Source organism: Prionailurus viverrinus, chromosome B3 (assembly GCF_022837055.1).
Source record: "Prionailurus viverrinus isolate Anna chromosome B3, UM_Priviv_1.0, whole genome shotgun sequence".
Classification (NCBI taxonomy): Eukaryota; Metazoa; Chordata; class Mammalia; order Carnivora; family Felidae; genus Prionailurus; species Prionailurus viverrinus.
Window position 1 is genome coordinate 105,184,885 of NC_062566.1, and position 12,369 is coordinate 105,197,253.

The window sequence follows — 12,369 nt, forward strand, 5'->3', positions numbered from 1 at the left end:
CCCCTGCTTGCTCTCTGTCTCTGTCTCTCCCTCTCTCTCTCTCAAAAAAATAATATACATTTTTTAAAAAGCCTCTCAGAATCTATATAAGATAAAGATACAGCTAGAGTTGAATAATCTATAATAATAAAATTTAAAAGATATATCTATATATGCCAATACTAAATGAAAGCTAATTTAGCTTTATTGATATCAAGTTAAATAGATCTTGAACAGAAACAATCATTAAGGACAAAGAAAGTTAGACAATAATGTTGAGGAAATCTCCCAGACAGTATAGCAAAAATAGAAAGTGTTGGAAAATTGGAAAGAAGAAAAAAAGAAAACCAGAAGGCCAGTCCAATCCATATAATGTCTGAATAAAAGGAATACCAGCAAGAGAAAAGTGAGGAGAAGGGTGGAGAAAATAATTTCAGGAAAAAGAAATTAAGACATAAGACACACTTTTCCAGATTGAAAAGGGCCACCATCAGTGCCCAATAAAACTGATGAAAATGGACCCCACACTAAGGCCTATCATCAGAAAGTTTCAAAATCCAGAGACAAAGAGAGCACACCAAACTTCCAGAAAGAGAGAACAGGTGCCATGTAAAAGGGCCAAGGGGGCGCCTGGGTGGTGCAGTCGGTTGGGCGTCCGACTTCAGCCAGGTCACGATCTCGTGGTCCGTGAGTTCGAGCCCCACGTCGGGCTCTGGGCTGATGGCTCAGAGCCTGGAGCCTGTTTCCGATTCTGTGTCTCCCTCTCTCTCTGCCCCTCCCCCGTTCATGCTCTGTCTCTCTCTGTCCCCCAAAAAATAAATAAACGTTGAAAAAAAAAATTAAAAAAAAATAAAATAAAAGGGCCAAAATCCTAGTGGTTACAAGTTTCTTAACAGTTTTTAGAAGATGGACTACAATGACATTATGTCTTTCAAAACTCTGAGGAGAAATTCTCTCTAGCTTAGAATGTTATAAGTAGCCAAATGGTCGATCATGTGGGAGGTGGGAGCAAAAAGATTTGTTTAAGAAAATGATGTTGATAGGGGCACCTGGGTGGCTCAGTCGGTTGAGCTTCTGACTTCGGCTCAGGTCATGATCTCATAGTTCGTGAGTTCGAGCCCCACGTCGGGCTCTGTGCTGACAGCTCAGAGCCTGGAGTTTGCTTGGGATTCTGTATCTCCCTCTCTCACTGTGCCCCTCCCTCATTCATGCTCTGTCTCTCTCTCTCTCTCAAGAATACATAAAACATTAAAAAAAATTTTTTTTAAATGATGTTGATAGAATATTGCTTGCATCGATGTAATGAGAGAACATTTAAACAATTGGCAGAGAGCTTAGTGTTTGAATTAGTGATAAGTACATAAAACCAAGCAAATAATAAACCCAGACATTTATTAATGCTCGGGAAAATGTAAAGTGCAGGAAAACAATCATAGCATGTTTAAGGTTCCATATCTGTAGTAATAATATTGTGAACACCTAATATTTATTGAACCAAAAAGATGATATACCTGTATTGTGAGAACTAGGTGATGGGAAAAGTGCATGGACATAGTAAGAGTAGGGAGAAAATGCCATTTGCGAAGTCAAAGACTAGGCCTCAAACTGAAAAATCAGGGACGCCTGGGGGGGGCTCAGTCAGTTAAGCATCTGACTCTTGATCTCAGCTTGGGTCTTGATCTCAGGGTCATGAGTTCAAGCTCCGATACTTTAAAAGACAATTAAAAATTAAAAAAAGAAAAAGAAAAGAAAAACCAAGAGTTAGGTAGGTAATCTTGTTGTTTGCTGACATGCAAGCAATAATAAAAGAATCTCCTAAACAATGTGAAAGTGGTTGGCTCTAGGGTTGTTTTTGTTTGTTTGTTTGTTTTGTTTTTTCCAAAATGAGGTAATGTCAATCATTCTGCATAGAAGTTTTACCAATTTACCTTCCCCTTGGGCAATGTATGAGACTACCCACACGTTCACTTTATTAGTTCACGTCCCCTACAGAGTGCTGCCAAGTCAGGGTTACATGTGCAAGAGTTTTACTGAGATGAATACCTGGGAAAGATAAAGGGAAGAGGGAGGAGGCTTCAGACCACAATGCAGGTCTGACACATCTGAAGAGGTATTGGGTAGAACAGTCTCAGACCAAGTACAGGTAAATGGGGAGCCCCAGAGCAAATGCTACTCAATAGAGGAGTTCTCCATTGAGCAGGAGTCAACTATACTGTTTACCACCATTCTTAATTATTGGCTAAGAGTAGCCTTGGGGAAATATGGCTTCAGTGTATGAAATGCAACAGATCAGAAAATGCAGCAGCTGTCAGTCAAAAAAAAAAAAAAAAAAGCCTTTATTCATACCATTTGTGTCTTTCTGGGTGAAAATACTCCCACTGCGGCCATGGCCAGTTTCAAGCTACTAGTGTGACAGTGTGGTAACTCACTGAATGAATGCTGAGTTCGAAAAAGATGCTAACAGTTGTCTTTCCCAAACCAAGAGCTGGTTGCAGGAAGCTATGAATTGTGCTCTGGGTAGTAGGTTTTCATGAAGGAAGATCTGAGCAGTGCACCTTCTTAGCCACCATACTCACCATCCTAGTGTGTTAGCAAAGTTTTTGTTTGGTTTTTGGTTTTTGGTTTTGTTTGGGGGGGTTTTTTGGTGTTTTCTTTTGTTTTGTGTTTTTTTTTTGTGTGTGTGTGTGTGTGAGAGAGAGAGAGAGAGAGAGAGAGAACAATCGCATGTGGGGGGAGGGACAAAAGGAGAGAGAGAATCTTAAGCAGGCTCTGAGCTCAGCAGGTAGCCTGATGTGGGGCTTGATCCCATGACCATGAGATCATGACCTGAGCAGAAATCAAGAGTCCAACACTCAACCAACTGAGCCACCCAGGTACCCAAACTAAGCTTTGCTTGTAACAACCTGAAAATGGTATGTCAGTGTATAGTTTTACTTTGCATTTTACTTAATATGCATGAGGCTGAGGATCTCTTGATATATTTATATATTATGTCAAATACATTTATTATTTTGTAACACATTTAACGTATCTTCCCTTTTATGAGCTGAGCCAATCTTTTGATTCTTGTTATTAAAATATTGGTGTCTATGTTCTAAATGACTGAAATCTTAATATATAAATTCATATAGTAAGTGAAATATAACTTCTATCATCTCCTTCCCATATTTCACATTTTCAAAATAACCTCCTCTCAAGCCTTTCCAGAGGGTAAATAGGAAAGAAATAAATGTACCTTTAAAAGCTTGATGTAAATGGAATCTAAAATTATAAAATAATTTACTATCATTGCTCTTTTTTCTGTAATTTTTAAACTAATGTGTATGGCATCAAAACACAATGTCTGCACTTAACTTTCAGGGAAATAGGGTTTTTTTAATAATATTAAAGTTAAGTGAGCATAGAAATTGTATGGGAAAAAGTCACCAAATAGTTTCTATCTACCTCCCAACATACATAGAATAACAACAACAATGTAGTGGAGAATTTTCCATCTGGGCAGCTGACAAGGACCGAGTAGAATCTTTAGGGAAATTAAGTTTGTAATATTATCATTATGAACATATTTTAATAATAGATGCATTCTATATTGACTCATTTTTATGTTATTAGTTGAGATTATTGGTTGCATCCTATTAGCTTGATGTAGCAAGTTGAAAATCATCCACTATTAAGTTAGAAGTTAGGAAGCTCTGGATAAAGTGGTCTTTTAAGACATTACATATTTTAAGTGTTTGTAATTGTATAGATAACACACTGAATGAGCAGAACCTTGAACTAGACCAGACATCAGAAATCATCCAATATAGTCTCTAGCCACAAATGTGCTTAGACAAAATTTAAAGCAAAGGCTATAAAGAAGAACCCAAAAAGGCAAAAATTTAAGACTTTTCCATAAACTTTTTTTTATATTATCTCAATCAAGCACTGCTACCATATATATATGGAGAGGAGGAGACAAAAGATCTATGGATGCATAGCGTTTTAAAATGCTACAGTTTTCCAAAGAAAATACATCTGTTTCATATCTTTTAGTCAATTACCTAGTTCATAAACTGTTTTGCCCCAAATGCTATGACTTTTCTTCTGTTCCACCTCCTCCAACCACAACCTCCACTTTTCAAACCACAATTTCCAACCACAACCACTGTCCCAGTAATTGGTATTATCAACCAGAAAGCAAGAAAAGGAAGCAGATGAAAATTAACATAAAGTAATTGAATATTACAATTTATGGCAAGTAGGGTGAATGCTGAACATGTGGCTAAAAAGAAGTTTCGATTATCTGTAAACTTTTATCTTAATTTTCTCAAAACATATGAACCACAGTACTCAGAAAAAAAAAAAGAAACTTACCTCATCCACATTTTCAAAGGCATTGATGATGTCATAAGGTAAACAAGACAACAGATCGATCACAAACCAAGTTTTCAGATAATTCATCCTTATCAGCTTGGGGTCAGAAATGACCTCTCCACCAGGTCCCACAAAAGTCGTGTGAAAATTTAAAACAATGTCAACCAAAAATATAACGTCCACCACACTGTCCAGCACCAGCCAGGCTATGTTGTTCTGCTTCGTTTTGAAGGAAACGTTATAGGGAACCATAATGGCGGTGTAGAAGGTAAGAATTAAAATCACCCAATCCCAAGTAGTTTTAAAAGCACAATAGTGTAAAATAATGTGTGGTGGCGTCTTTGGCGCTTCTTGCTTATACTGAGGAAGGATATCTGATCCCAGCTGAAGAACCTAAAAGAGAGACAATGTGCATATAAATGACTTGGACATCTCTGTACAGTTAGTAATGACTTCAAACTCACCAAAACTCAAACCACAGCATAGTTTTCATGACTCCTGGTTTCCAGACTAATCACACCCCATAGTTCTGTCTCCCACTTCTGAGTTGTACCAAAGTTTGTTCAAAGGAAGTTAATCTGCTGTTCCACCTGGCTTTCTCTCCAGTGGCCAAATATTGGTTCACAAACTGGCCCCCAAACACCAAGGGCAAGAAGAAACCAAAGAAAAAGGCAGACCACACCATACTGTTAGGTGGAAGGTTTAATAAGCTAGGGAACATACCTATGAGGCTTGTGGCAGGAAGCCATGAGACTAGTAGATATCTACCACCCACCCACCAGAATCTTAAAAGATTAAGAGATGCCCTGGTCCGGTTACATATATCATCCAATGGTCCCCAAAACATCCTACTCTTTCAGCGCTATGTCCTTGAAAATGGTTCCCACTATGGGAACGGTGGGTAGAATGTACATTCGAAGGACAGGAATGAGAAGCCTTCAATTCCCTGGATTCAGCTCAAGAGTCAACCAGCAGTCACATCCTCTTGATGACTTCCTCCAACACCAACATTGATCCACAGCACTGCTGGAATCCACTTCTGAGACTGCATTCTGTACACTCACTTGCAAGCCTGCCTAAAATCACATCTCTAACTGATTATCCAGCACTTATTTGGGTGACTCACTGTTATCCATTCTTCACACATATTTAGCACCTCAGAGAGCATAACTTTGATTCTGATGGCCTCACTGAACCCCAGGACCACACTGTTGGTGATCTTGCTGTTGAGTGGGACTCAGCAAGGGCCCTAATGACTGGCATAGTGATATCAGGGTTGTAAATATTATAGCCTACTTTCTCCTTTTCTCCCTTCAACCAGGACTTGAAGAACTGTGTTTTCTGCCCAGATGAATGTTCTCTTTAGGGAAAAAAATGCTAAATACTCAGGTTTGCTTGTCTATACCTTTTTGGACAAATGGAAAATTTTCACTGCAAGGTTATATGAACCTTGACTTACTCTAAGCAGGTCTAATTAAAGAGGCAAAGACAAAAAGCAGATGACAGAGCAAGAGCAGAAGGCTGGGCAGCACTGGGCAAAAGTAACAAACACTGACTTAGCATTGTTTTGCAGAACATGGAACCTGGAAATTGTGAAAAGGAGTTGAAAGAATAGATCTGAGAGCTCTGCTCCATGCCATCAATGAAGCTAAGGCTGAGTGAACCTATATGTAAGGAGTTTATAAATGTGACTTTCATAAATAGTATTTCCAGCAGTTTTGTCATATTATATATCCAATTATTCAGTGTCTCCAGGGCTAATGGGGTCCAGTAGGAGTCAAAGGGTTACCATAAAATCATAAGTGCATCAATATTTTTTTTAACGTTTATTTATTTTTGAGACAGAGAGAGACAGAGCATGAACGGGGGAGGGCCAGAGAGAGAGGGAGACACAGAACCTGAAGCAGGCTCCAAGCTCCGAGCTGTCAGCACAGAGCCTGACGCGGGGCTGGAACTCACAGAGCGGGAGATCACGACCTGAGGTTAAGTCAGACGCTTAACCAACTGAGCCAACCAGGCGCCCCTAAATGCATCAATATTTGAATGTAAAAATAGATATAAACAAAAATACCTACTAGCATGTAACTCATAAGCCGCAAAGCAAAGCAAATATACTAGCACTTCTTGAAACTTGAGAGAGAATTATCCTGAAAAGTTTCTCTCATGCATAGAACTTACATAACTGAAAACTATGTATATAATACCCATCATTAATATTTTGAAACATAAAAAACATCACTGGTATTCTCTTTAGTTGTGTATTAAAACTATTGTTATTAGTTTGGGGGCTATAAGAACTATTTCTAAAGATTTTTATGTATTTATCCTCATTATCAGTGCCCAGCCATATTTGTCCCATAAGGTCTTAAATTACTTGGCAGCAAATTTTCTTACCAGGAATGAAAGCTTCATTTGGGGATAGAGCTTTATATATATAATCATGGTTTCTCTCTCACTTTACAACCAATGGTCTATCCATTCCAACTTCACTGTATTAGACATGAAAACTTTCTTCAAAGTCAATGTTAATATTTTACTATCTATATCTACACAGACCATAGACTGAGCACAAAGAAAGTATACCTAGAAAATAAACTCAGTGCCAGGGTGTATTATGACCTTCATGGGCCCTGAGCATTTTTGCTTTCCTGGACCCTTCCTCCAAAAAATATAAAATAAACTAGGAGCACCTGGGTGGCTCAGTTGGCTAAGCATCCAACTCTTGATTTCAGGTCAGGTCCTGATCTCACGGTTCATGGGATCAAGTCCTGTGTTGGGCTCTGCACTAACAGCATGGAGGCTACTTAGTATTCTCTCTCTCTCTGCCCATCCCTGCTCTCTCTCTCACTCTCCCTCTCTCTCTCAAAATAAACATTTAAAAATAAATAGATAGATAGATAGATAGATAGATAGATAAAAATTGCATTTTACAACTGCATTGTTGCAAAAAATAAATTAATATTATATATTCAATTTTTTAACCTAAAAGTTTAGTTTTTCCTTCTACTGTTAATAGAAATCCAAACATCCCATAGACCCCTAAAAGCACTGTAGCCCCACACACTGTGTTTATAGACAAGCCTGCCCTGCTCAGCACCTCAGCAGAACATGAGATGTCTTCTCTAGAGATGGAATGGGATCACTCCTAAGGTCAGTATCCCTTAAATCTGGTTACAATCTAGAATCATGTGGAGAAATTTTTTAAACTATGGTATACTCTTTCTCAGGCCCATATTTTCAAAATCTTTCTTGGGTGATTATAATGCACAGTCCAAGGTAAAACTCTTGTCTTTTATTTCCTTAGCCATCCAGGACCTAGTTCTTCAGACAGTGACTTGCATATGTAAAAGGATCCAGAAATGCTACAAGAAGACAAGGAGCAGGAGCACGCATGAACAACAAAGGAACACACATGCTTGTGCTTTGATGTCTCTCAGATGCAGAGCACTACTTTCATCTTCACTCTGACGCCAGTGCTTTTATAAAGCAGTGAGTAACAATTCTTCACTTTCATTGCTATTCCACTTGTACTTTCATAAGTGATGAGCCTGAGGTGGAGGGGGTGAAAACACATTTTCCGATGTATTTTTATCCCAATACAGACACATTCTTTCTCTCTGAATATCTGAGAGCATTGACGCTAATAGAATCAGGACCATGGACATGGCATTATTACGGAAGTTTATCTCTCCACCAGTATAAAAGTGAGAAGCTGAAGCCAGTCAGCAGGATATGGGTTCACGTGGACAATAGGGGAACTGCCTACACAGAGACCAGGATCTCTGAAACTGGGAATCGGCTCCAAATGTAGGTGTCCGGATGGAATTGAGATAAAATTTATATTTTTATCTTGGAAATTTATACTTTATCTTGGAAAAAGTGAAAGCCTGAAATTTACCAGCAAATCCATATACTCAGGTTGAACACATTATAAGACTCAGAGTAAAATTTTTGAAATGATATCCTTTTGCTAAATTGATGCTTCTTGTGGGTCAGCCTTTGGATTCAGAGCACATGCAAACAAAATATCTTTTGAGAATCTTGTTATCTCTTCATGTTCTCTGAAATCAAACCTACAACCTGACAGAAAACAATTTTGTGTCTGAGTCAGGTTTGTGAATTAGGGATGGTCAACAAAGAAACTAAAAATAATCAAAAGGCAAAGCAAAAAAATAAAAACAAAATAAAATCAGATGGGAAGAAACAGGAATGAAATTTCCTAAAAAATAAAAGTAAAAGAAAATCATGAGCCGTTGAGGGGAAGCTTCCCCAGTTGATGCAGAAGAAAAAAACCAACGAATGATTCAGGGTGCTAAGGTAAAAAATTTCCTCTCTATGATCCCTTTCCTCTTGTTCTTTCCCAGTGGTATAACAGAGAAAAGAAAAATTCTGAATAAGATATCATTAAGACCAGAAAGGAATCATAGCTATGAAAGTCAGCAGTCACAGAAACAAGCTCTTCCACTCCAGTTTGTTTTGTAAAAGGAAATGGACAATTAAGGCAGAAAAGAAAGTTGTAAAATCAAGTAGTACTTCATAACAACAATTATTGACAAAGGAAGTTGTATCTAACAATCTGCTTTAAGTCTTGTGCTAGTTGAGGGGCGCCTGGGTGGCTCAGCTGGTTAAGCTTCCAACTTCAGCTCAGGTCATGATCTTGCGGTTCATGAGTTCAAGCCCTGCGTTGGGCTCTGTGCTGACAGCTTAGAGCCTGGAGCCTGCTTCGGATTCTGTGTCTCCCTCTATCTCTCTGCCCCTCCCTTGCTCATGCTCTGTCTCTGTCTCTCTCTCTCTCTCAAAAATAAACACTTAAATTTTTTTAAAAGAACATTAAATCCTGTACTAATTGCATATTGTCTTTTAAAATATTGCGATTATCATTATTATTAATATTTAGTTGTAATCATGACCTTACCTTGGCTTTTAAAAATGTGTTTGCACATCAAAGTTTTAGTTTCTCCCCAAGATAACAGTGCCATTTAAAGCAGAAAGCCTTCCAAGTCCCCCAGTTAGCTATGGTCCAAGAAAAACTCCAGAACCCTCCAAATTCAAGGAACATACTTTACTTTCTAACCCTCTCCAAACCAAATTTAATATCTACAACCAGTTCAGAAAGATACTCTAGAATGCTTCAACTCACTTTTCTCCAGCAGAGCAAACTGATGAACATATACATTTAATTTTATCTCTCTCTGCTTTGGTAGGCCACCTCAGAACATTTTCTGAGTGCCCACTAACTGCTCTGCAGAGCTTTGGTAGCTTCATTAACTTTTGGCAACACTGGGAAGACAAGTGATGATTATAGAAGACACATGAACACCAAAGCTTCTACCTGGAGTTCTGTCCTCAATTCCTTTTCTCTCTGGGTCACTATACTTTCTCTGGGCAACATCATCTCATCCTATGGCACCAAGGTCTGCAACTCAGACCCAGACATCCCTCCAGAGCCAGACCCATAAATTCCTCTGCCTTTGAGGCATCCCCTCTTGGATTTTTCTGTCAGGCACTTCAAACTTAATATGCCCCAAACTGAACTCATAACCATTTCCCCTAAACCTTCTCTTCCTGTTCTTATATTTGCTATTTTATTAGCCAACAGTACTAGTCAACAAATGTGTTGACTCTAATCTTGGCGTGTCTGCATTCTGCCCACTTCTGCTTCTGGTTTCCTTGCTTAAAGCCATGGTCAACCTAACTGATTTACCATTAAGTCTCTTAACTGGTTTCCCTATCCTCCCATTCAACACAGAGCCACTAGGTCAAGCAGGGGGTCTTAATCATTTTTGTACAATGGATCCCTTTTGACAATCTGGTGAAATATATGGATCCCTTCTCAGAATCATGTTTTTAAATTAATACAAGAAAAACATAGCATCGTAAAGAAAACCGTAGGGACTAATCTCCCTTTGAGAGGTTTCTCTGAAGTACAAATATGATCATATCTTTTCCCAACACATGGGACACAAACCACCACTGTTTTACTACACATCACTTTAACTTTCCTTCCCCTGACCTCACCCACACTGAATTCATACTCAAAGTCATCATACTGTCTCACCTCTGTGCCTTTGCACCTGCTGGTCTCCCTGGTAGGAATGACCTGCATCCCTTCTTTACCAATCTCTCATATTTTTCCTTCAAGATTCACTCACCCCAGGTAAGCTTCCCTAGAGCCCCAAGTCTAGGTAAATGCTTTTGCATGTGTGTCATCCTACCTGTCACATTCTATTGTCAGGTTTTTTTGCAAGGATCTTTAGTTCCTTGATGGTAGAGCCCATTGCATATTCATCTTTCCATCCTTGATAGAGTACCAAGCACAGAGAAAACCCTCAGGTTATGGATGAAATGAGTGAACTTCCTATCTCACTTACTCGAAGAAAATCTCACCATCTACAGACCTCTACAGATATGACTTGGGATATCATGAACTTGTTTCCCATTTCAAAAATACAAGAGAATAAAAAGATATATTTGAAATTTCTATAAATCTACACAGGAAAAATAATTAGAGGATGAGTACTTATAATATAATAACCACAGATATCTATATTGAATCATTTCAGGGGGAAAAATGTGCTACCACCACCATCTTGGGAAGGAAAGTTAGTCTCCCACTTACTTCAGCTAATCTTGAATGTTTGTGGACCACCTCTGTTTTATTCATTGGCGTGAGCTGCTGCAAAACACTTCGGCTATTTGTCAAAGCCCGTGTCAATCGGGCAAATTTTGTCCAACCTTAAAATAAGGAGAGAAAGTCTCAGTTTTTCACATATAATGAATATGGAACCCAACATTCTTGCTAATATTCAGGGGATCTCAGAAATAGCATAACATCCAGAACTAATAAAAAGTATCAATCTAAAGCACTTTATTTCTACATAAACATCACCACATATTTCAAGTGTAGCTATAAAGTAATGGCTAATTTTTATGTGTGATCTTTGTGTTTTGCTCATATCTATTACATAGTCCCAGTACCCAAGGTACAGCTGTCCACAAAATTCTGTGTTCCCCCTTGCATTATATAGATTTGTTACTGGAAAACAACTGTCCAGCCAGGAATGTATTTCCCAGCACTCCTTGCATCCAGCTGTCCCCATGTTCCCAGTTCTCATCAATGGAATGAAAGCAGAAATGATGTGTGTCACTCTCACACATGCCACAACTTATGAAGCAGGTGAGACTTCTCTACACATTCTCCCTCCTTCTACCAGCTGGATACAAGTGACAACAAGCCCCTAGGGAATAGTAAAGCACTGAATCTGTGCATGGAAGGCTGCCATATGCCAAGGATCACCTGCCTCGGACTGTAACGTGAGCAAGAAATATGCTTCTGCTGTGTTAAGCTGCTGGAAGATGGGGGGGGGGGGGTATTTATTATAGCCTAATAAAAAACAATTTTATTGTGCATTTGTGTGTAGATATATACACATAAGAAAATGAAACCCAATTTCAACAAATCTCACATATTATGGTTCATATCACGCTTCCATCTTTCTTGTAACAGCAAAATGTTATTTCTCTCTTGTTAATTGCAGTGGTATCTAAATATCATTCTTTAAATATCTAGAATCTCTAACATTGTTTTCTGAAAGAGTAGTAATTTTAACTTTGGTGGGGGAGGGGATGTGAATTTAATGAGAAAGAAATTTCTTCCCAACGCCTCAAATTCCCATTATTAAATAATTAATTTCAAGGAAACATCAATGAGACATGAGTAAATAGAGCAAAACTAACCATACTCTGAGCCTGTCTCAATTATCCTTTTCTGGATATTCCAAAAGCTCTAATTTATTAAAGATTCCAATAAGACCATTTGATAACTTCTATGATATTGTACTTCACTAGGTTATTTGCCAAATAACTCCTTAAAAAAGGAAAACTTCTGATGGTCTCAAGGAATGACGGTAATGGCAATGATGAAATTTCAGACAATGTGACAAAAGATGAAGGAAAAAACCCTCAGCAGACACCCGTCAAATGCCTTTCAAATTATACTAGGTAGATGACATCATGTTTTACTACCATTCTTCA

The 12,369-nt window shown here is 38.5% G+C and overlaps 1 protein-coding gene across 1 annotated transcript in view; it reads right to left on the reverse strand.

Annotated features, from left to right (window-relative positions):
- KCNH5 (potassium voltage-gated channel subfamily H member 5) overlaps positions 1-12,369 on the reverse strand; it is a 61,133-nt gene that overhangs the window by 26,583 nt on the left and 22,181 nt on the right. Inside the window, exons 4-5 of the mRNA XM_047863055.1 lie at positions 10,955-11,070; positions 4,336-4,728 (exon numbers count right to left, since the gene is read on the reverse strand). Of these exons, the coding sequence (XP_047719011.1) occupies positions 4,336-4,728; positions 10,955-11,070 (509 nt within the window). The remainder of the gene's footprint in view (positions 1-4,335; positions 4,729-10,954; positions 11,071-12,369) is intronic.